Below are 25,929 nucleotides of genomic sequence, written 5' to 3' on the forward strand. Positions count from 1 at the left end.
GGAATCAAGATTGAAACCCAGGCAGTCTGACTCAAGGTCCTACTCTATACTGGTTCTAGGAACTAGACCATAAATTATAAAGCCATTTGAAAATACCCAAGGGGTATTATAGGATTTGTTAAAATCGTATTGATTTGTTTCTACTTTTTTCACTTTAAATGTCCATCTTTACTTCCTAATGTTTATGCTTCTTAAAATCCATTTTATTCTTTGATCTGACAACTTAAAAAATTATTTTTCCCTGGACCTAGTAAAAATTCATTTCTCTTTTTCTTATAAGTTTCCAGCTGTTTCTTTAGGCTTCCAGAAATTTAGTATTTCTCATCTAATAGTTTCTGTAGTATGGAAATTCTCTGTTAAATTAAAATTTGGTCTCATATGGGAAATTTTAGGTTTCTCTTTAATATGTGAACAATATGCAGAGATAATGCTTAATGTTAGCTATAAGTTCAGTTTTCTGGTAAGGAGGTAAATTTTGTGGAAGAGGAAAGCTTTCCTCAGTACTTAACATTTGCTTTCTTAAGAAGCGTGAAATTAAAGCTTGTTTGTTTTTAAAAATTATAATCCATGCCTCACTTAGATTATTACAGATAATTATGAATAATATAAAGTTGAGATCTCATAATACTGTACACCATTTATTTTGTTTTTTCTGCTTTTAAGGGTCCAAAAGGTGAAGCAGTTGGATCCATAACTCAGCCCTTACCTAGCAGTTATTTGATCATCCGAGCTACTTCAGAGTCAGATGGTAAATACAAATGATGGATTGGATTTTGGTCCTTATTTTTAAGAGTCACTTAAAAATATACTATATACTTTTATAGATCTATACTTTTATAGATCGCTGCATTTTCCTTTGGGAAATCTGCATTTAGTATGGAATTTGCAGCAGGCGTATTATAATCATAAATTGCCTAGAACACTAAATATATCATCAACTTGGTTGACAAATGGAGAAATCTAATAGGAAGGAAGCATTATATAATTGAGTGATAAACTAGCAGCCTGGAGTTTTCTTCTTCAACCTTTATTGACTTATTAACACCTTTTTGACTTGATTAGCATTCTCTGTGGTAACTCATTAAGTTTTGTCATTTTAGAAGTACATTTAATACTATTTATATTTTATCATTAAATATTAACATGACACTGTATACACTATTTTGTTTTTTTGCATAAGACGTTCAAACACAAACTTCTATTCTGTACTTTATTACTTAATATTTAATTCCTGAAACAAATATAGGGAGGGTATAATTTGTATGAAAGCAAGGTAACTTTAATAATTGATAATGGATTTTTTCTTCACTTTTATGTTTTATAGTGTAGACTAGCTTAGCCTAGGGAATCATGTAACCTTCTAAACTTTACTTTCACTAGATGATTATTTTTTAAATTAAAATATCATAGGCATGAGCTTTCATTATGAAAACGATTTATGTGGCTGATATTGCCACCATATCTTGAAACAAATGTATATGACTTTTAAGAGCAATTAACATTTTTTTTCTACTAGTACTGTTCTAAATTTTAATTAAAAAAAATAAAGTTATTGGGGGGAGGGATAAATTGGGAGTTTGGGGATTGACATATACACACTATTATATTTACAATAGATACCAACAAGGACCTACTGCTGAGCGCTGTTGAGGACTGGGAACTCTGCTCAATATTCTGTAATAACCTAAATGGGAAAAAAAATTTCAGAAAGAATAGATATATGTATATGTATAACTGGATCACTTTGCTGTGCACCTGAAACACAACACTGTAAATCAACTATAGTCGAATATAAACAAAAATTAAAATACATAGAGTCAACCACACACACACAAAATTAAGTTATTAATGTTTCTACTAACTAATATGGCAGTTAATAACAGTATTAGACAGGCATTTTTCTGACTTAAAATTTTTGTGCTAAACCTGGGATAGAGGTCCTGTCAACAACAAAATATTATTTTAGATAGTTTGTTTATAGTAGAAACATAATCCCTTAGGTATATTTCATGTACCTTTTTGGTACCTTCAGTTATTCTACATGTTAATGTTTGAAGCTTTTAAAAATAAAGTACATTTATTTTAGATTAGATGTATTTTCTAATGTATGTTAATGCTATTTATTTACCAGTGGTTTCTAGATATTTAGAATGTAAAAAGCACTTATTAAACTGAAAAATTGCGTTAAGACATCCTGGCAGGATTTTATATTCTAATTAATTTTTACAGTGCATGTTTCTGAGAGAAATAATAGTATGTTTAAAAGTTAACAGTGTTAAATTAAGATGGATGCTAGTTTTTCTAGTTTCTTGAATTATACTATTTATGAATCTGTCTTTTTCTAGGAAGGTGCTGGATGGATGCTTTGGAGTTGGCTTTGAAATGTTCTAGTCTTCTTAAACGTACAATGATCAGGGAAGGAAAGGAACATGACCTGAGCATCTCATCAGAGAACACACATGTGACTTTGTATGGCTTATTACGTGCTAACAGTCTCCACAGTGGTGATAACTTCCAGTAAGTAGATATTGCCACTAATTTGGTGATTATTTTCGAGACTGTGTTATTCACTAGATTAGTTGGCAGGCCTAGAATTTTTGTATTGTATCTAGGATTGAAACTTAGCTGTCTTTAAACCCCTATGACCTGGTTTAAAATTTGAGTTGCTATAGTGAGGTGTAGAGAGTTATTTCCTTGATTCCAGCTAATATGAATTACTTGTTCTTTCCTAAATACAACCATGCTAACTACCTTGTCTTTGTGCCTGGTGTTCCATCAATTAAGAATGACGTCTAGTCCTCCTTGCTCTTTTCTTCCGTCATACTCCTGTGTTTTCTTCAAGGCCCATCTCAATCTCAAATATTATATCATATGCGAAGCCTTTCTTTGCCTCATAAAAATGAGATGTAATCCGTCCTACTGTTGTTCTGTTAGCACTTTTTTGTTTTTTCTATAATGGACTTGACTTATTCTACCTGGTATTTGTGGAATTCTCCTATTATATTGTGTTTCAAATTGGAACTGTATCCTATTTGTGGTTTTTTTTTCCCCTGAAGCATTCATTGTAGTTAATACTAAAAAAACTTTTCTTCAAGGAAACGAAGGTTGAGGTTCAGATCTCTTCTGTTGCTTTGCAGGAAAAATAGACTTCCGCTTTTCCTGCCTGGCCCCAGCCCTCAGTTTTTCCTCCCTGGCCCCAGCCCTCAGCTTCTCTGCAGCCACTTATTTCTGTCAGCATTGACGTTACCCTCCTCAAAGTTAGACTGCTTCTCTCCTCGCTTCCCTGTAAGCGGAGCTGAACTTTTTTTTTTTTTCTCCTATCCTTTTGTTTGACTCTTTTTCTTTACTCTCTTTTAAAACCGCCAAAAATAAATAAATAAATAAAACCACCATTACCTTATCTTTTACATCCTTTCTTTGCAGATCTATAATCTGGAGCTTTATTTTATCCTAGTGTAGGAGTCTGAATGGGATAGGATGAGGGGGAGGGAGGTGCACCTGATATAGGAATGGGTTTTTGTTGGGGACTTTTCCCCTGGTATTATAGAATACCAGGTAATCCTTAAATGCTCTTATTTGGGGATCTTAAAATTCATCTGCTTCACGTATTTATTCATTAAAAAATTTTCAGTCTCTTTTCTGTGTAAGATACCATACACTTTTCTTTGTAATTCACCACATTGTGAATAGGAAAATGAATCAGATATGATCCTAAATTTGAATCCAGTATAACAGTTTACTAGCTATGTAATCCTAGAGAGATGTTTTGTTTTGTTTTGCTTGAAAGCGATAAAATGCCAGGCAACTATAAATAGTAGGAAGAAAAGAATGACATAAACAACCAAAGGAGAGATGTCTTAGGGTAATATAGGATCAGGAGAATTTAGAGGATGAAAACATAATATCCAACTAGGGAATCAGGGAGAGGATCAATCTAACAGATTTTACCATTAAGTAGAATCAACATATGAACACGTTCATTTGGATATATGACAGAAAATGAGCTAGGAACTGATGTTGCAGAGATGAGGAAGGATGGGAGCCTACCTTTGAGACTTAGAGTCTCCTTGGATGTAAGAGACAGGAAACGGGTAAAGTTAAAAAAAGATTACCAAGTTTTAAGCCTGAGTAACTGGGAAGATGATAAAAATTTTTTAAAAGGACCATATTTGGGAGATAATATATTAACTATTGGATATGTTGAGGATGCAGTGGTCCCAGTATATATAGATGTGGTCAACCAAACTTTTAAAAACATGAATCTGAAGCTTATTCTTGCATGCATGGGAAATCATCAAACAGAAATCATCAAATAGAAATGATGAAGTCTTGAAACTGGACAGGTTGCCAAAGGGGAGAGAGGATAAAACAAAATAAAAGAGAAAATAAAAAACAGATTGTGAGGGATTAAGGAGAGACTAGATGGTAAGAAAGCAAAGACAGCAATATATGATTGTAAAGGAGAAAAAAGAAAATAAGTATTCTAAAAAATGAATTTCTGTTAGAAGTTGTCTGATTAAAATCCAAACATAAGAAGATTTTGGAAAAATAGAGACTAAAAGAGAATCAAATAGGACTACTCTGTTAAACTTATCTCAGCATTGTTAAAATGTCAATTATTATATATAACGGCACCATGTATTCTTTTGTAAAGTACTTTACAAATTTTTTATACCAAACAAAACCCACAGATACTTTCTTAAATGAGAAATTTCTAAAAAAATGTTTGATTCTGGAAGTGATTTTTTTAAAAAAATTGTTTCCTTTTTGTGCAGAATAGTAACCCTAGTCTTGTAAGTAAGAATAAGGTTGGGTATGGCAACTTAACAATTTTAGGCCATAGGTTCATTTCCTTAAGCTGAAATTTCCATTTCCAGTTCTCCATAGAGTTTTTTTTCAAGGTTAAGCCTATCCAGTTGTTTTTTTTTTCTTTCTTTTGGCTCCGTTGGGTCTTCGTTGCTGTGCGTGGGCCTTCTCTGGTTGCGGTGAGCGGGGGCTACTCTTCGTTGTGGTGCGCTGGCTTCTCATTTTGGTGGCCTCTCGTTGCGGAGCACAGGCGCTAGGTGCGCAGTCTTCAGTAGTTGCGGAGCGCAGGCTCTAGGGTGAAGGCTCAGTAGTTGTGGCACAGGGGCTCAGTAGTTGTGGCTCACGGGCTCTAGAATGCAGGCTCAGTAGTTGTGGTGCATAGGCTTCATTGCTCTGCGGCATGTGGGATCTTCCCGAACCAGGGATCAAACCCATGTCTCCTGCATTAACAGGCAGATTCCTAACCACTGTGCCACCAAGGAAGTCCTCAGTCCAGTATTAAATCGATATAATTACCTTATACATTTCTCCTTTTATTTTTGGACTTACTATGAGTGACTTTGGAGACCTTTACAGGTAGAAAGTCATAATTCATTTGCATTCACTTGAGAATCTAGTGGTCTTGTCTTGAAGTTTTTCTTTAGACCAGAAGTGATAGGTTGATTCAAGTGATGATGTTTGTAAAACTAAGAAAAAAAATCTAGCAAGAAATAGTCTGAAATTTTGCTTTTGGAAAATTTTAGACCTAAAGGATAGAGAAGCAAAGAGCTCAGAGTGTCATCTTTTAGCATTTTCCAGGTTTTAATTTAATTTCTCTGTGCCTCCATTTATTAATCTGTGAAGTGAGAGTAATAATTTTACTTTTAGGGCTATTTTATGATTAAATGAGTTAAACTATATAAAACACTTAGAATGGTACCCTGCACATAGTAAATTCTCAGTAAGTGTTACATATCCTTCTTATTTATAAATTAAATATTCTTAACCTCCTTTATCCTTCCTCCTAATAATTCTTTCTCTTAAGGTTAAATGATAGTGAAATTGAACGGCAGCATTTTAAGGACCAAGATATGTATTCTGATAAATCTGATAAAGAAAATGATCAAGAGCATGATGAGTCTGACAATGAGGTGATGGGGAAAAGTGAAGAAAGTGACACAGATACATCAGAAAGGCAAGATGACTCATACATTGAACCTGAGCCTGTTGAGCCTTTAAAGGAGACTACCTACACTGAACAGAGCCATGAAGAACTCGGAGAGGTAACAGTCTGTGATTTTCAGAGATTTTGGTTTCTAATTCTTGGAAATTTACGGATGAAATTGAAGATATTTGTATGACCTATTGCTTCTTTTCCTGAAAGAGAATAGTATTTATATAATACCTATTTTATGTTAAAAGTTGCATACATATGAATATATCAAGATTTATAAACAATTAAACACATATACTCGCACAAATACCAATATATTCTATTAAATTTAGAGTTTACATCTTCAGGTTTGCTTTTGAAATAAGATACTCCTTGATGTTATTGCCAGGTACAAAGTAAATTGTAGGGAAGCATGAATTTATAACTTTCTTGTTATTGCTAATGCATAGAAGTAAACATAGTATAAAATAATAGAGTATAATGTTTTTTTGTAATGGATTCTTTGTATATATCATTCACTTTATTTAGTGTCTCTTGCGACTACCCTTTTACTAAATTTTATAGGTGTTGACTTATTACCTAATGGGTTATTTTCACATTTTAAGATTGCTTGGAATAGTCTTAGAGAAGATTCATATTTCCAGTATTAGCTGTCTTATCTACATATTTATGTGTCTGAAATAAATATAGTATTTCAGTATTTTTTGTTAATTGCTGAAGGCAGGTGAGGCTTCTCAAACAGAAACTGTGTCAGAAGAAAACAAAAGCCTTATCTGGACACTACTGAAACAAGTCCGTCCTGGCATGGACCTATCCAGGGTGGTTCTGCCTACATTTATTTTGGAACCCCGTTCTTTCCTGGATAAACTTTCAGATTACTACTATCATGCAGATTTCCTATCTGAGTAAGTAAATTCTCATTTCTTAAAATAAAAGATACTTCATGGTTTTCGAGTATTTTCAGAGTGCTGATTTCAGTGGTAATGCTGTCCCAAAATCAGGCTCAAATGAGATACCACTCTCTCTTCTCCACCACTTCTGTAGTTGACCTTAATAAGAAGCAGGTTTAATACTTTGCTGTAATTTTTCCATTTATGAGGTCAAATGGAGAAATCACAAGCTTGAGGAAGACAGGAATTCTGCCCCTGCCTTGATAGCACTGCCATCACAGGCTCCCTGACCTGTGCATTGACCTAACACAGGGAGAGCTGGTTGGCATTCTTGGTTCTCCCCCACCTAAGTCCTCCTTCAGGTCCTGTCCTGGGGCTTCTGCTTTTGTTTGTGCTTATTCTCTCTGCATGCAGTGAGGCATGTGCAGCTTATCACAACTGGAACATCCTACTAACTGCTGGCACATGGCATAAATCCCCACTCTCACCTTTGCTTTTCTTCCTGCCAGCTAATCCTGGGAGTAATTCTGAAGAAGGCAGGCATGAGGGAGGTGGAGGAGGAGCTGCCTACCTCTTTCCCAGCAGTTTCTTAGACAATCATACTTTTCCAGGTTTCACTTGCTGCCCCCATTCCAGCAGCAGTTTCAAGGCGCTGTGTTTTCTAAGATACTAGGTTCTGGCCCTGTGACCTGATTTTTAGATTCTGCATTAATACCTGTATTCAGTTTATTCATTGCATTATTAGTCTATTAGTTGCATTAATGAACATTGCAAAAAAAAAAGAAAAAACAAGCTGATTCAAAGGATAATTTGTAAACTGTGGGAGATTTTTGCAAATTAAGTCATAAATGAAGTGTTAAGCTCCCTAAAATAAAAAGGGCTCTTTTTATTTTAGTGAATGAAAAGAAATTCTTAGTGAATGAAAAAAAACAAGCTGATTCAAAGGATAATTTGTAAACTGTGGGAGATTTTTGCAAATTAAGTCATAAATGAACTGTTAAGCTCCCTAAAGTAAAAAGGGCTCTTTTTATTTTAGTGAATGAAAAGAAATTCTTAGTGAATGAAAATGATCAATAACCTAATAGAAAAAGAAGTGGAGGAAATGACCAAGCAGTTTAAAAATGAAGTAATAAAAATAGTCCTTAAGGGCTTCCCTGGTGGCGCAGTGGTTGAGAGTACGCCTGGCGATGCAGGGGACACAGGTTCGTGCCCCAGTCTGGGAAGATCCCACATGCCGCGGAGCAGCTGGGCCTGTGAGCCATGGCCGCTGAGCCTGCGCGTCTGGAGCCTGTGCTCCGCAACGGGAGAGGCCACAGCAGTGAGAGGACCGCGTACAGCAAAAAAAAAAAAAATAGTCCTTAAACATGTAAACTTCACTTAAAATAAGAAAAGTGCAAATTCAGACCATAATAAGATCTATTTTCCATCCATCACTTTGACCAAAAATCTAGATGCTTTTATACCCCAGTTCTGCTTCCTTTAATCTATCTAGAAATGTATTTCCCTCAGAATATGAGGTAGGTTCCTATGAATCACAGTAAGATCTTGAGAGATGACCATTTTCCCAAATTAAAAGGTTGCACTTCTGGCAACACACACTGTTGCCAAGGTTGTGTGGCACTCATAGACTGCTGTTGGGTCATACAAACTAGCACAGTGCATTAGAAAGGCATCTGGCAGTATCTACCAAAATTATAAATGTATTCAATCCTTTGATCCAGTAATCCTGCTTCTGGGAATATCTCCTACAGATACAACTCCACATGTACAAAATGACATATATACAAAATTGTTGCAGCAGGGTTTGGAACAGCAAAAGGTTAGATAACTCAAGTGTCCAGCCACAGTTGACTGGTTAAGTAATGTATGGTACATCTACACTAAGGAAGAACTCTATAAACTGATTTGGAGGAATCTTCAGGAGTGTGTGTGTGTGTGTGTGTGTGTGTGTGTGTGTAAAAAAGCAAGATACAGAAGAATGCATTTAGTTTGTTCCCCCTTTTTTTTAAGAAAAAGACTACATATTTGGGACTTCCCTGGTGGCACAGTGGTTAAGAATCCTCCTGCCAGTGCAGAGGATATGGGTTCGATCCCTGGTCCAGGAAGATCCCACATGCTGCAGAGCGACTAAGCCTGTGAGCCACAACTACTGAGCCTGCTCTCGAGAGCCCACTAGCCACAACTCCTGAGCCCCCATGCTGCAGCTACTGAAGTCCGTGTGCTTAAAGCCTGTGCTCCGCAACAAGAGAAGCCATCACACTGAGAAGCCCACGCACCACAATGAAGACCCAACACAGCCAAAGAAAAAAAATACTACATATTTATATTTGCTTCTTTATACTTCAAGAAAACTATATAAAAAGAAGCAACTAGGGACTTCCCTGGCAGTCCAGTGGTTAATACTCTGTGCTTCCACTGCAGGGGGCGCGGGTTAGATCCCTGGTTGATTCCTGGTCGGGGCACTAAGATCCCATATGCCACGTGGTGCGGCCAAAAAAAAAAAAAGCAGCAGCTAAAAAAAAAGTTTGCCTATGGGAGGTTAAGTAGGAAGAGTATGGAGAGATGGGGCAATAGCAAGACCGTGTACTTCTTTATATTGCTTTGAGTTTTGAACTGTGCATTCTACATACATGTAAAGCTGTAAATAAATTGTGTAGTAAGAGAATTTAAACCAAGAAAAGAAGAGAGCAATCAGAGGGATGTTAACTCCCGAAAAGTTCAGTATTTTCAACTTGGCACAGTTGTCGGCGAGCCTAGGCCTAGCCTCTTCCATCTCACACTTCATCTTCAAAAATCACCACATTGGATCTTCAGACATGCTTGAAGGGAGTAATATAAATAAATTGCCATATATACATATATATATACAAACTCAGAATTCACCTGAAAAACACAATCATTGTTTTGCAATATTCATAGAATTAGCAGAAGGGCAAGGGGACAGGTGAGTCATGGCTTTTGAAAATGCCTGTTTTAAAATGAAAATTATTCTTTGATTATCTATTTGTACAGTTAGTTCACTCTGGAAAATCAGTTGGTAGCACATAGGGGAGGTTGAAGACTAAAGATGGGGTTAAAAATGGGCAGAAAAGTAACCAGATTATGAAAAGTGATTCTTGCAAACTGATTTATATGGTTGTTTTTGCCATCTATTTTGAAAATGAATTATGCTTTCCAGTCATATCTCATATTCAATTGTTGATTAATATGAGGGAGAATTTGTGATATGTTCTGTAAAATTTTTGCATATATCGTTTTATTTTTTAGGGCTGCTCTTGAAGAAAATCCTTATTTCCGTTTGAAGAAAGTAGTAAAATGGTATTTGTCAGGATTCTATAAAAAGCCAAAGGTAATGTTTGTTTTACTTTCTATAGCCTTATATGTGTTCTTTATTCTTTATGTTATCTTTAGATTATTTATTAATAATTGCATTGCAGGGCCTCTTTCAGTTAGCAGAATTGCAAAATACTTGGTTATTTAGACCTGTATTATGATTGAAGTCATTTAATTTTATTTCATGTCACTACTGGGAAATTTTATAAGGATAGTTCCCAGATGATACAGTTAAGCCTATCTTGACTGGTTTAAGTTAGTACTTTGAATCTTCCATATTTATAATTTGAAACTTGTATGTTTTTTACTAGGGACTGAAGAAACCTTATAATCCTATACTTGGTGAGACTTTCCGTTGTTTGTGGATTCATCCCAGAACAAACAGCAAAACTTTTTATATTGCTGAACAGGTATTAGAAATCCATGTTATAGAAATAAAACTGATTTGGAAGTTATTCAGATTTTTTTATAGAAAATGTTAACTCAGTAAACTCACTGTTGATTATAACCTTTCTTACTAGCGAACATTTGGTAAGATTTTAACCTCTTGGTACTGACTACTACTAAATACCATACTCTTAAGCTACATACTCTCTTACAGTCATGGAATCCTACGATAAAAAATAAATCTTTATTTTTATTGCTCTGCCCCCCCTCCTTTTTTTGGACCAAATACTTCAGTGGTTCCCCAGTTCCTAAATCAAATTTACACCCATTTCTCTGACATTCAGGGTCCTCCATATCTTTCTAAATTTATCTCAAATTACATGCCTTTTTAAGCCCTCCACAGATTCACAATTAGATAATCTGATATTGCACTTTTTGCCTCATTATTTTTAAATTTAATTCTCCCACCCTATTATATCTTCCCAGCTATTCTTCATCTAAACAAATCCTGACCTGCTTACCTTTCATATACAGAATGTAAGGAGGATGAGAAGACTGTGTTATTTGAAAAACCTTCCTCTTCCCAAGAGATTTTGATATACTCCTCAGATTGAAACCACTTATCTGTATTAATTTTTTTAAATTAATGATTATACTGTCTTGTATTTTAGTTCACTATAATTCTTCACTAAGTTGAGAAGCGTTTGATTTTAGTTTTGTCTCATTTCAAAAAACATGATATATACATTTTGCAATATTAATTATTAAAATATTTGTTAAAGCTTTTGTTAGTTTCCTACAGTCTATTCAGTAATCTACATGAAGAATAGCCACTGTATTATTTATTCATTGCTATATAACAAATTCAAAACTTAACGGCTTAAGACAAAAAACATTTATTATCTCATGCAGTGATGTTCAGGAATCTGAGAACTGTTTAGCTGGGTGGTCTGGCTCGGGATCTCTCCTGAGGTTGAGGTCAAGATATCAGCCAGCTTTGCAATCATCTGAAGGCTTACCTGGGCTGGAGGATTCTGCTTCCAAGCTCATCACATGGCTTTTGACAAGAGTACTCAGTTCCTTGTCACATGGGCCTCTCCATAGAGTTGTTCATAACATGGAAGCTGGCCTTTCAGAGCTAATGATCTTCGAGAGAGAATCACACACACACCAAGGTACATGCTGCATTTAACCTAATTTCAGAAGTGATATACTATTACTTCCACACAAACTAACTTTGGTACAGTGTAAGAGAAGCTCACCTTAACGGTGTGAATACCAGGAGGTGGGTTTCCTTCAGATACATCTTGGAGATTGGTTACTATAATCATCAATATTTAATTTTACTACTTACCAAATGTTTCTTTTAATTCATTATTAGAGTATGCTTTTAAGACTTGAACTTTTGATAATATCACAATAATATGCTTATATTATTATATTTTAATGTATTTTTCCTGTATTCAATAGGTGTCCCATCATCCACCAATATCTGCCTTTTATGTTAGTAACCGAAAAGATGGATTTTGCCTTAGTGGTAGTATCCTGGCTAAGTCCAAGTTCTATGGTGAGTTTACCCGTGTCTCAATCTATATGCTTTTCTGGAAGGTAGTATTTCCTGGTGAGCTTTTATACAGACAGTGTCTTGGGCTGTTTTCAGCCAGGAATTTATATGTCATTTTACCATTTTTACTTGGGTAATGACCTTTCTTTTTCTGTTGTTTTTCTTTGCTCATTCATAAATAGAGATATGACTCATGTTATGTAAGTGTTCATCACGTACGTGTAAATTTACCACAAGTACCACTTATCAAAAGACAGAATAATGATTGCCCACTATAGCTAACCATTTTAGGCCATAATGTTTTGTTTTGTTTTAGTCTTTGAAAAGAGGAGAAAGCATCCAAATACAGTTAGAATACTTAGTCCAGGGTCAGTCAGTAATGATATTTAACCTTGGATCAAGTAACATACTAACAAAAACTTTTTTAAGTACAAGGGAAAATAAATATGTACAGTAGGAAACCTTAATCTAAAATCTGTGACAATTCAAACAAACAAATCATCCCTTGATGCTTGCTTTGTTTGGGTTTTGGTTTTGATTTTTTTGCCTAGTTTTATATTTTGCTTGTTTCAGAGGGTGATCATTTTCTTCTGAAGGTTACGTATATTTGGGTTATTCCCTCCCCACTGAACCCTCCATCCCTCCATGCCCCTACCCTGACTATAGTTTAAATGGCTTTAGTGAATATGTGTTCTTCCCTTGTAGAATTTTTATTGAATACCAGGTACATAGCTCACTTTCTGCAATTACTTCAGCAGCTGGCCTTCTTTTTTCTATGTTATAGTACATACAGTTGTGTATATCAGAACTATCTGTTCCTTTATAACTTGAAAGAATTTACTAAATTCAAACTTCGTAGGGACAATTTTTTGGTAACTTCCTCATTTCTTCTTTGGTTATTGACTTGCCCATATACAAACTTCTTGCTAGGAGAGTTTGATAGTTTATATTGTTTTAGGAATTAGTTCATTTTCTTGAATCTAAATTAAGTTAAATTTAATGACATCTGGGTAGAGTATTTTCCTCTTAACAAGTAGTCTCTTGACTTGTTTTTTGTTTTTTTTTTTTTTTTTTTTGCGGTACGCGGGCCTCTCACCGCTGTGGCCTCTCCCACTGTGGAGCACAGGCTCAGTGGCCACGGCCCACGGGCCCAGCCACTCCGCGTCACGTGGGATCCTTCTGGACCGGGGCACGAACCCACGTCCCCTGCATCGGCAGGCAGACTCTCAACCACTGCGCCACCAGGGAAGCCCTCTCTTGACATTTTGATGTACTAAATTATCAGTTTTTCCTTTGCTGGTTTTTGCTTTTGGTGTCACAATTAGAAAACCCTTTCTCTCTTCAGCTTATATAATAATTCGCTCACATGTTCTCATATTTTTATGCTTTCACTGCTCTTTAGTTTGCCTGAAATTTATTTCTTTTTATATAGTGTGTATGAAGTGAAGCAAGATCACAACTTTCTCTTCCCAAAAGCCAATAAATTTTCTCAGTATTTGGTTTATTTATCACTGGTTTTTAATGCCATTATTTTCTATTTCAAGGGCTATCTTCTTGGATCTATGGATCTGTTTTTTCTTGTACCACTAGTCTTTGCCCTAAGAACCATTCATTTTTAAATGGCTTTCTGATATTCTGCAGAGGAGATAAAATATATGTACTTAGTCACTTTGCTATGGGTTGAATAATTTATCATCATTTGGGAGAACTGCTCTTGTTTTTCAAACGGTATGCATAAACCATCAATTTCATAATCAGAGTATCAGTTAAAATTTTGGAGTCCTGAATCCCAATCTTGACTTACCAAATCAAAATCACTGGGCGCAAGTATATTCTTTTTTAATATAAATTTATTTATATTATTTATTTTTGGTTGCGTTGGGTCCTTGTTGCTGTGCGCGGGGCTTTTCTCTAGTTTGGCGAGTGGGGGCTACTCTTTGTTGTGACGCATGGGCTTCTCACTGTGGTGGCCTCTCTTGTTGCATAGCACGGACTCTGGGCACACGGGCTTCAGTAGTTGCAGCACACAGGCTCAGTAGTTATGGCTTGTAGGCTCCAGAGCACAGGCTCAGTAGTTGTGGTGCATGGGCTTAGTTGCTCTGCGGTATGTGGGATCTTCCCAGACCAGGGCTCGAACCCCTGTCCCCTGAATTGGCAGGCAGATTCTTAACCACTGTGCCACCAGGGAAGCCCAAGAATATACATTTTTACAATCTCCTCAGGTAATTCTAATGTGTAGTAAAATCTGAAATGGCTTATGATATAATGTTAAGTGAAAAGCAGAGTACATATATGCTCTGAGTCAACTCTGCTTTAAAACATGTATACATTCATATATAGGAAAAAAGATGCAAGGAATTATATCAAGATTTCGTGATTAACCTGAATGATGGAATTATGGGTAATTATCATTGGATTTTTCAACTTTCCCACAAAGAGCAAGTATTTCCTTTAAAATAAGAGAACATTCAGTTACTTTAAGATATAGTATGGTTATGAATACTATATAATAAGAGAGAAATGATTTTATGGTATACCAATACATGTATAAAGTTGGATACAAAAATCTATGTGGTTTTACTGTGTTAAGAGTGTATGTGAACAACAGTGTCTGAATAAGGTCCTACTAGACCAGTCCTTCTCCTCTGGACATCTGGCCCTAATATAGAAAGCAGCTATTAATACTTGAAAACATTCAAGAGAGCAATTGCAGGCCAATTTAGCGGAAAGTCCACAGTCATACAACAGAAATTATACAGAATGAATCCTCGTTTCCGTGACTTTCAGCCTCAGGTCAGGTACAGTTAGCAGGGTAAACTGGTGGAAACATTGCAGCCTTTCTGACCTGGGGAACCAAACACTAAATTTGGAGAAACTGTGGCCACTGGACAGAGAACAGGAACCTGAGAAGTAAAAGAGCCAGAGAGGGGATCCTGAATTCTCTCTGCCTACCTCTCTGGCTAAATCCAGAACAAAACTGCCACCCAAAAAAAAAACCAAAGTTCGTAATTTGAGTCCAACCGAATAATTGCATGCTAGGACAAAAGAACAACTTTCATTGGAGAAAAATAATAGAATTCAGAGTCTCTACAACTCAACATTTATAATGTCCAGAATCGAATACAAAATTACCTAACTTAAAGACCCAGGAAAATGGAACATATTCTCAAAGGAAAAGAAGATCAACTGAGACAAACCCCAGGATATACTGTTGGAAGTAGCACACAAGGATTTTTAAGTGGCTAAAATAAGTGCCCTTAAATAAGTAAAAGAAAATATGGTCACAGTGAATGAAAAAATTGTACAGCTTAGAAGAAAAGTAGAAATAGATATATTTCAAAAATTAAATAGAAATTCTAGAACTGAAAAATTCAGTATTTTAAATTAAAAATTCATAGAGTGAACTTTACAGCAGAGTGGAGATGATAGAGAAGAAAATAAGTGAACTTGTAAATAGATAAATAGAAATCCAATGTGGAAAGCACAGAGAAAAATTATATTAAAAAATGAACAGAGCCTCAGATATCTGTTATATAATATCACATGGTCTAACATATGTGTCACTGGAGTGCCAGAAGGGGAGAGAAAATGGAACAGGAAAATAATGAATTGATGATGCTCAACATCACTAATCATTAGAGAAATGCAAATCCAAACTACAACGAGGTTATCACCTCACACCAGTCAGGATGGCCTTCATCAAAAAATCTACAAACAATAAATGCTGGAGAGGGTGTGAAGAAAGGGAACCCTCTTGCACTGTTGGTGGGAATGTAAATTGATACAACCACTATGGAGAACAATATGGTGGTTCCTTAAAAAACTAAAAATAGAACTACCGTACAACCCAGCAATCCCACTACTGGGCATATACCCTGAGAAAACCGTAATTCAAAAAGAGTCATGTACCACAATGTTCATTGCAGCTCTATTCACCATAGCCAGGACATGGAAGCAACCTAAGTGTCCATTGACAGATGAATGGATATAGAAGTTGTGGCACATATATACAGTGGAATATTACTCAACCATAAAAAGAAACGAAACTGAGTTATTTGTCATGAGGTGGATGGACCTAGAGTATGTCATACAGAGTGAAGTAAGTCAGAAAGAGAAAAACAAATACCACATGCTAACACATATATATGGAATCTAAAAAAAAAAAATTGGTTCTGAAGAAACTAGGGGCAGAACAGGAATAAAGACGCAGATGTAGAGAATGGACTTGAGGACACGGGGAGGGGGAAGGGTAAGCTGGGACGAAGGGAGAGAGTGGCATGGACATATATACACTACCAAACGTAAAATAGATAGCTAGTGGGAAGCAGCCGCATAGCACAGGGAGACCAGCTCGATACTTTTTGACCACATAGAGGGGTGGGATAGGGAGGGTGGGAAGGAGATGCAACAGGGAGGAGATATGCGAATATATGTATATGTATAGCTGATTCACTTTGTTATAAAGCAGGCACTAACACACCATTGTAAAGCAATTATATTCCAATAAAGATGTTAAAAAAAATGATGCAAAAGTTTTCCAAATATAATGAAAGGTATAAATTTACACATTCAAGATGCTCAAAGCATACCAAGCAGAATAAACATTAAGATGGCTAAACCAATGCATGCAGGATCTTGGCTCCCCAACCAGGGATCGAGCCCATGCCCCCTGTAGTGGAAGTGCAGTCTTAACCACTGGACCACCAGAGAAGTTCCCAACTCCCACTTCTTTAACTTCGAGTTCTAGAAAACTGGTGGAGTGGGAATCCATCAATGTCCTAGAGAAGGCAATACAGGGAATTTCCTGACAGTCTAGTGGTTAGGGAAAAAAAAAAAAAACATGGCTAAGCCAAGACACAATGTACTCAAACTATTTAAAGCCAAAGATCGAAGACAAATCTTGAATACAAAAAGAGAAAAGCAATATAATACATTCAGGGAAATAATGATTCTGTAATAGCCAACTTCTTATTAGAATCTGTGAAGAACTCAGGGAAATGGAACATCTCTATAGTGTTGAAAGAAAATATTCTTCAAGAATAAAGTCATTTTCAGATAAAATAAAACTAAAAGAATGTGTTGCCAGAAGAGTCATACTACAAGAAAAGCTAAATAAAGTTCTTCAAGCTAAAGGTAAATGATACTAGATAAAAACCCAGATCCTCAGAATGGACAGAAGATTGTAAGAAATGATAAGTATCTAGTAAATCCAAAAGACATTTTTTCTTACTTTTTCTTCTCAATTTGTTTATAATATATATTACTGTTCAAAACAAAGAATGTTAACATTACCTTGTGAATTTTATAGCATATGCAGATATAACTATAGCATAAAAGCTTAAAGGAGAGTGGACATACAGATTGCAAAGTTTCTACATTTTATAAAAGTGGTTAATTTGGGCTTTCCTGATGGCGCAGTGGTTGAGAGTCCGCCTGCCGATGCAGGGGACACGGGTTCGTACCCTGGTCCGGGAAGATCCCACATGCCACGGAGCGGCTGGGCCCATGAGCCATGGCCGCTGAGCCTGCGCGTCTGGAGCCTGTGCTCCGCAATGGGAGAGGCCACAACAGTGAGAGGCCCCAGTACCGCAAAAAAAAAAAAAAAAAAAAAAAAAGTGGTTAATTTAATTTAATTGTAAGTGGCGTGTGAAATTTTAAAGATAAATATTTGTAATCGCTAAAGCACTGGTCCTCAACTTTGGGGCCCGGGAGACATTTGGCAATGGCCAGAGATATTTTGGTTTTCCAATTGGTATATCCAGTAGTTTGAGGCCAGGGATGCTGCTAAATATCCTACAATGCACAGGACAACCCACCACAACAAAGAATTATCCAGTCCAAAATAGCAGTAGCGCCACTGTTGAGAAACGCTATTTTAGAGCATGTGCGTGTGCACATGAGCTTACACACATCCACACAATAATGACAAGCATAAGTAAAAAGCCAATAAGATTATTGAAATGAAATTCTAAAAAAAAATTCAAATTATTTTTTAAAGTAGCAGGAAAGCTTGATCAAGGAATAAAAATCAGAGAGGAACAATAGAAAATACACAGTAACATGGCAGATAAAAAAACCCATCGTAATTATATCAGTGTTAATGGTCAAAATAATCCAATTTAAAGACAGATTGTCAGATTGAATAAAACAGCAAGGATAGATCCACTTTAAGTGTAAAGACACAAATAGGTTGAAAGTATATGGATAGAAAAAATTAAAAGCTAAACTATGTGAACATTAAGTTCAAGTATGATTGAGTGGCTATATTAATAAACTTTTAAGACAAAAAGCTTTAAAGAGATTAAAAAAAAGGAGTATTTCATAACGATAAAAGGTTTAGTACATCAGGAAAGCATAATAATCACAAATGTATATCAAATCATAGAACCTCAAAATACATGAAGCAAAAACAGAATTAGGGGGAGAAATAGGCAATTCCAAAATCATATTTAGATTAACACTGTCTCCTCAGCAGATGATAAGACAACTAGATGAAATATAAGCAAAGACATATAGACCTGAAAAACACTATCAACACCTTACCTTAATTGATATTTCTAGAACATTACAGGCAACAGTTACAGAATACACATTGTGTTCAAGTACACCTATGGTTTTTCACTGGTATAGATCACATGTTTGACCATAAAACAACTCTCCATAAATTTCAAAAGATGGAAATCATACAGAACATGTTCTGCAACCTTTATGAAATAGAATTAGAAATAAATAACAAGATATCGAGGTAAACTCCAAATATTTAGAAATTAAATAACACACTTCTAAATAATTCATGGGCCAAAGAAGAAATCACAAGAGAAATTAGAAAATATTTAAGACTAGATGATATGAAAATACAGCATATCAAAATTTGTAGGATACAGCAAAAGGGGTGCTTAGAGAGAGATTTATAACTTTAAATTAGAAAAAAAGAAAGAACCAAATCAGTGATCTAACTTTTTACCCTATGAAGTTAGAAAAAGCTAATCAAATTTCAGGTAGGTAGAAGAAAGGAAATAATAATGAGCAGACATCAGTGTAGAAAGTGGACAGACAACTGAGAAAATCAGGGAACCCAAGAGTTGCTTTTAGACTGATCAAAATAAAGAATACAAATCAGGAATAAAATGAGCAGAATCACTACGGATCCTACAGACACTGAAAGGATGATAAGGAAATATTATGGATAATTTTATGACAATAAATTTGACAGCTTGGATGAAACAGGCAAATCCCTTAAAAAACACAAATTACCAAAACTGACCCAAGAAGAAATGTAAAATTATAATAGCCTTAAATCAGTGGAAGAAATTGAATTAGTAACTTTAAATCTTCCTTCAAAGATATAGTCCAGGGCTTCGCTGGTGGCACAGTGGTTAAGAATCCACCTGCAAATGCAGGGGACACGGGTTCGGGCCCTGGTCTGGGAAGATCCCACATGCCGTGGAGCAACTAAGCCCGTGCACCACAACTACTGAGCCTGTGCTCTAGAGCCCGCGAGCCACAACTACTGAAGCCCGCGCGCCTAGAGCCCGTGCTCTGCAACAAGAGAAGCCACCGCAATGAGAAGCCAGCGCACTGCAACAAAGGGTAGCCCCCGCTCACTGCAGCTAGAGAAAGCCCACACACAACAAAGAAGACCTAATGCAGCCAAAAATAAATTAATTAATTTAAAAAAGAATTATAAAAAAGTTATGGTCCAGGCCCAGATATTTTGAGTTCTTGTAAATATTTAAGGAAGAAATAATGCCAATTCTGTACAGCTTCTTACAGAAGATAGAAGAGGAGGAAACACTTTTCAGCTATTTTATGAGGCCAGCATTACACTAATCCCCAAACCAGACATTATCAGAAAACTGTAGATCAACATCTTTCTTGAATATACCTGCAAAAATCCTTAACAAATAAGTAACAAATCAATATATATAAATGGTAATACACACACATAATTGGATATCTAAAAATGACATATGTCATGATCAATATATTTAAAAGATAATATATCATGATCAAGGGGGTTTATCTCACAAATACAAGGTTGGCATATCACCTGAAAAACAATCAGTGTAATTCATATTAATAGAATAAAGGAAAATCATATCATTTTAATAGATTCAGAAAAAGCATTTGACAAAATTCAATATCCATTCATGATAAAAGCTCTCAACAAACTAGGACTAGATTAAAGGTATCTATGAAAAATAAATAGCCAACTTAATACTCTTATGTTGAAAATAGAATAATTTTTACTTAAGGTCAGGTACAAGGCAAGCATATTCACTCTCACCACTTCTGTATGAAATTCTGTTAGAAGTCCTAGCCAATTCAGTAGGCAAGTTAAAGAACAAGCATACAGATTAGAAAGGAAGAAGTTAAACCACATACATACCTGATCTATATAGAAAATCCTCTAAAATATACCACCATACTACTAGAACTAATGAGTGAATTTCATAAGGTTGTAGGATACATGATCAAAATACAAAAATCAATTGTATTTCTATATACTAGAAATGTACACTTGCAGAATAGAATTTAAAAAGCAACTCTGATTACAATAGTATCTTAAAAATAAAATATTTAAGAGTAAATTTAATGAAATATATAAGACCTGTACACTGAAAACTACAAAGCATTGCTGAGGAAAATTAAAGAAGACAAGTAAATGGAGAGATATACTATGTTCATACATTAGATTTTTCAGTATTGTTAAAGTGGCATGAAATGATGATACAGTAACATGGATGAGCCTGAAAAATATTTTGCTAAATGAAAGAAATCAGACACAATAAACTACATATTCTATGATGCCATCTATACAAAATTCTAAAATAGGCCAAACTATAGTGATAGAAACCAGACCAGTGGTTTCCTTGGGCTGGAGGAAAAGATTGACTGCCAAGGAGCAGGGATTGTGCTGGTGGAGGTTACGTGACTGGATACAATTGCTAAGACTATCAAAATGCACCATTAAAATGGGTCACTTACTGTATGTAAATTATACTTCCATAAAGCTCTCAATGGGGGAAATATATATATTTATTTATATATATATATATATATATATATATATATATGAAAAGCTAGAAGAAAATACCATAAAATTTTATCATCAATTGCATTTTGGTGGGTTATGCATATTTTAAATTTTTTCTAAATTAGCCATAGTATTATTATATCAATTATACGTACTTAAAGCTTGGGACTTAACGAAGTAATGTGTCTTACAGATAAGAAATAATGTTTTTATTCAAAAAAGGCATATTAAGCTATACAGTGAAATAGTGTTTTTCTACATGTTTAAGAATTTTTTTAAGAGCCTCATGTAAAATAACACAACAAACATATAACGAGTACCTTTTAAAAGTACTCGTTTTGTAAGAATAGGAACATGGATCGAATATGTTTTGGGTATAAGACAACAAATATATGTTTGGACACATTGAGACTGAGACATTTTTAAGACATTCCACTGTAGATATTTGGTAGGTGTCCTAAATATGTTTTGTTTGTTTTGAATTGGCTGAATTATTTTTATGAAACTTAAAAAACAATATTTATTTCAGGAAACTCATTATCTGCAATATTAGAAGGAGAAGCACGGTTAACTTTCTTGAATAGAGGCGAAGATTATGCAATGACAATGCCATATGCTCATTGTAAAGGTAAATATTTTCTATACTTGAGTTAGGTTTTTTTTAAACCTTCTTTTTAAGTAAGTGTATTTGACTGTAATTTATGTTTTGAGGTTGATGGAGTCAGCCTTTTGTTTGAAAGTGTCCTTGGTTTACAGATACTTGAGATCACTGTTATCATCTGCTGAATATTTCTATGATGAATTAATTCACCACAGTGGATTTTTTGTGACACTTACTTTATTTGGAAGAGGCTGATTTATAATAATGGAATTTCATTTGCCTTGTCTGCGAGTTGTAAAGTTTGATGAAACTGCCCGCTATTTCCGAATCCTCAAAAGTGATTTTTATCTTCTTGCGCCACCACCCCTTTTTAAAATTTTAATGCACTGCTTTTCATTGTAACAAGTTCTTTAAAATTTTTTCTCATCCTTGTTTGGCAGTTTGTTAAAAATTAATGTATTATGCTTTTTCCCCATTATTTAGTATACAGATAAACGTATTAAATAAAAACTATCATTTAAAACAGGCCAGGCACCCAACTATTCTGTGCACTTTACATTTATAAACTCATTTAATCATTCCAGCAGCCCTATAACGTAGGTAATATTATCCCTGTTTTATGAACGAGGAAGATAAGGCAGAAAGAGGTTAATTTGCCTGAGATCACACAGCTCTGCAATCTGCACTGCTATGCTATATGACATCATCTTAAACATTCAGCTTGGTCATTATCTTTACCCTTCTTTCCAACCCATTTCTTAAAAATAACTTTTTAGGGTAATTATCCTCTATTTTAGGAACTGATTCATGAAAACATAGAAATTATTTAATATGACCTCATTTCACAGATGAAAAAACCAGGAGGGTTAAGAATCTTATCTAAAGCCAGACCAACTAGTTAGTAAGAATGCTGAGACTAAACTCTAGGCTTGTTGACTCCCATCCACTGTGCAGGACTGCCCACTTGTGACCTCAGGCTAGGTAATTCTTTGAGCTTCATGTGTGGTTCTTGAAATAGACGTGAAGTGAAATATCTGAAATCATGAAATGAATTGATGAGAAATATACTTTTAAATTTTAAATAATTTAGAATAAATAAAATGATATTTCATGTAGAGAGATACCTAATGTCATACCCAAATAGCAACAGGGAAAATTTTTTTTTTCATAGCAGTGTTTTTATTGCACGGAAAAAAGGAGAGATCATAACCCCTTGTGAATGAGGAAATGATTATTTTCTACCTTCGTGTATTTTCTAAGATGTGTTCTCCAAATCACTAGTCTCAAATTATTTTATAAAATAAGAATTCCATAGCCAAATAAATATGAGAAGCATTGCATAGTCTGTTCCTCTCTTGAAAATTAACATTGTGCATTTGCATATTAAAGGCTGCCTTAAGAGTTTAGTCCAACTTGGAGGGCATTATGCTAAGTGAAATAAGTCAGAAAAAGACAAATACTGTATGATATCACTTATATTCAATACATGGAATCTAAAAAATACAATGAACTAGTGAATATAACAAAAATAGAAGCAGATTCACAGATACAGAGAACACACTAGTGGTTGCCAGTGGGGAGGGGGGTGCATTATAGGTGTGGAGGACTAGGAGGTACAAACTATTGGTAAGATAGACTCAAGGCTCAATGATGTACTGTACAACACGGGGAATATAGCCAAGATTTTGTAATAACTGTAAATGGAGAGTAACCTTTAAAAATTATATTAAAAAATTTGAAAAAGTTTTAAATCCTATCTAAAATGTTGAGTTTAAAAATCAAATTGGAGAAAGATATGTATAGTATGATTGTGTGCAAAATGAACTTATGTGGTTTCTATGTATACATAGTAAAAATATATAAACTATGGGAATGATGAACATTGGGGAAAAAAAAAAGTTTAGTCCAAGAACAGATACACACACACACACACACACACACACACACACACACACACACACAGAGCCTGTTTAACTCGTCAAACTCAGAATTTCCCCAACTGTTTTTAGTCAAGAACCAAAATACGGAGATTTTTAAATTTATCTTACTTATACAGTTGATTCTTGTTATTTGTAGTACTTATGTCCTATAAAGTCACCACAGACACTGAATTAATGAATACTAAACTGTTGCTCCTAGAGGAAACACATGGTTAGGTTCCTGTGAGCCTCTTGTCACAGTATTTTCATCAACCAATCAAAGCATAACTTTGTTTCTTTTTAAAGACACCATATTACATATATACTTTTGATTCATTAGCATTGAACTAACAGCCAACAGCACTATAACTCATGCCTGAACCAAGCTTTAACATACATATATTCTCCATAAAGTACATCACAACCTTCTGTGCTTAGGAACACCAGATAGCACTTATTTGGGGGCCATTGTAAATAGTAAAATCACCAACAAAAAGCACAAAAATGTGGCACTAAATATACTGCAGAAAAGACACTTGTTTACTACATGAGTAATGAAGCCAGAAGTCAAGAGTCTCACCTTGTTTGACTTCAGCTTCAGTGTGCACATTGGACAACAAATATTTCACCACTCTGCACACGTCCATGAATGACTGCAAAAATGCTGTGGGTATTGATTTTGGGATTACTAATATATTTTAGTGAGAATATAAATTTGTAAATATAGACTCTGGAAATAATGTGGATCAACTGTTATCTATTCAAATCCTACAGAACCAACTTTATGTGTATCTTATAGATTGTAATTGAGTAGGACAGAATCCTCTTGAATTATTTCTCTTAGAAGATTAGATTATAAAGTTCTACTTGTTATTAGCCAGTCTCTCTCTCTTTCTCTTTAACCTTTTGTCAAAATTGTTTTTTTTCTTTAGGAATTCTTTATGGCACAATGACACTGGAGCTTGGTGGAACAGTCAATATTACATGTCAAAAAACTGGATACAGTGCAATACTTGAATTCAAACTAAAGGTTAGTAGAGAATGATAGGAGGTATCATCTAATTAAAGAAGAGCTATACGATGTATATTGAACAAAGCATGATTTAGTTTCTAATTAAAAACTAAACATAAGAGCATAGAATTCATGAAAGGGCAGCCTTGGAAGATCCAAATCAACAGAAAGCCATGATTTGTTGTTTTTAATTTTAATTAATAAAACTGTTGGCACTATAATAAGAGATTTAAGAAGATGATGAATGGAAATTTCTTAGTAAATTGAAACATTGCTTTATAGAATACCAAAAAGTATGTACCCTCCCAAGAAAAGTATGTATCAGCTTGAGCTATGCTGTGTACACTAACAGTTTTATTATTTACTATTTCCGCCTAACACTTTACTCTTAAAACTCACGAGCTTAGAAACAGCTATGTTCTGTTCCTTAGGAGTCCTGTGGGCCAGGAATTTGGACAGGGCATATTGGGGATGGCTTATCTCTGCTACATAATGGCTGAGGCAACAGTTAGGAAGACTTTCAGGCTATGAGAGACTCAACAGTTGGGGCCTGGTAACATCTGAAGGCTCATCACTTACATGTCTGATGACATGTAAGTCATCACATGTTGGGATGACTGAAAGACTAGGACTGCAGATCTGAGCACCTGTAAACATGACTTTTTCATGTGGTTTGTCTTCCTCACGTCAAGGGAACTTTAAGGTAGTCAGACTTCTTACTTGGCAGCTCAGGGTTCCAAGGACAAGTGTCCTGTGAGGAAGGCAGAAGCTACATTGCTGTCCATGACCTAGACTCAGAAATCAAATTACATCATTTCCACCATTCTCTACTAGTTGAAGAATTACAAACCCACCTAAATTCAAAGGGGAGGGATGCAGACCCCACTTCTCAGTGAGAGGGTGACAGGATCTTATTGAGGAAGAACATGTGGGCTGAAGGAGGAAGGGTAGCTATAATTGAGGCCATCTTTGGAAAATTCTGTCTGCCTCAGCATAAAAGGGAAATTTAAGACCTTTTCACAGTGTCATTGTTGGTGTGGGATAGTACATTACATTTAGATAAAAATATTTCTATTAATTATTTAATACTTATGACTAAATTGCTCCTATGTTGATATCCAGCTAATCAGCAACTTTGCTCTAATAAAAAGGATCTCTTTAAGTATTATTTGATTCAATGCCCTTTGATTTTTTTTTTCTTCTTAGCAGATTTTTTGCTTGTATGGT

General features: G+C 35.2%; 1 protein-coding gene across 6 annotated transcripts in view; it reads left to right on the plus strand.

Moving 5' to 3' along the window:
• Window positions 1-25,929, plus strand: part of OSBPL8 (oxysterol binding protein like 8) — a 204,585-nt gene that overhangs the window by 152,458 nt on the left and 26,198 nt on the right. For all 6 annotated transcript variants that reach the window (XM_032644817.1, XM_032644815.1, XM_032644818.1 and 3 more), the window contains 9 exons: window positions 664-748; window positions 2,346-2,517; window positions 5,831-6,068; window positions 6,680-6,864; window positions 10,117-10,198; window positions 10,494-10,592; window positions 12,040-12,136; window positions 21,700-21,798; window positions 24,623-24,720. In XM_032644817.1, the coding sequence (XP_032500708.1) occupies window positions 664-748; window positions 2,346-2,517; window positions 5,831-6,068; window positions 6,680-6,864; window positions 10,117-10,198; window positions 10,494-10,592; window positions 12,040-12,136; window positions 21,700-21,798; window positions 24,623-24,720 (1,155 nt within the window). The remainder of the gene's footprint in view (window positions 1-663; window positions 749-2,345; window positions 2,518-5,830; window positions 6,069-6,679; window positions 6,865-10,116; window positions 10,199-10,493; window positions 10,593-12,039; window positions 12,137-21,699; window positions 21,799-24,622; window positions 24,721-25,929) is intronic.

The sequence above is a fragment of the Phocoena sinus genome, chromosome 10, assembly GCF_008692025.1.
Source record: "Phocoena sinus isolate mPhoSin1 chromosome 10, mPhoSin1.pri, whole genome shotgun sequence".
NCBI lineage: Eukaryota > Metazoa > Chordata > Mammalia > Artiodactyla > Phocoenidae > Phocoena > Phocoena sinus.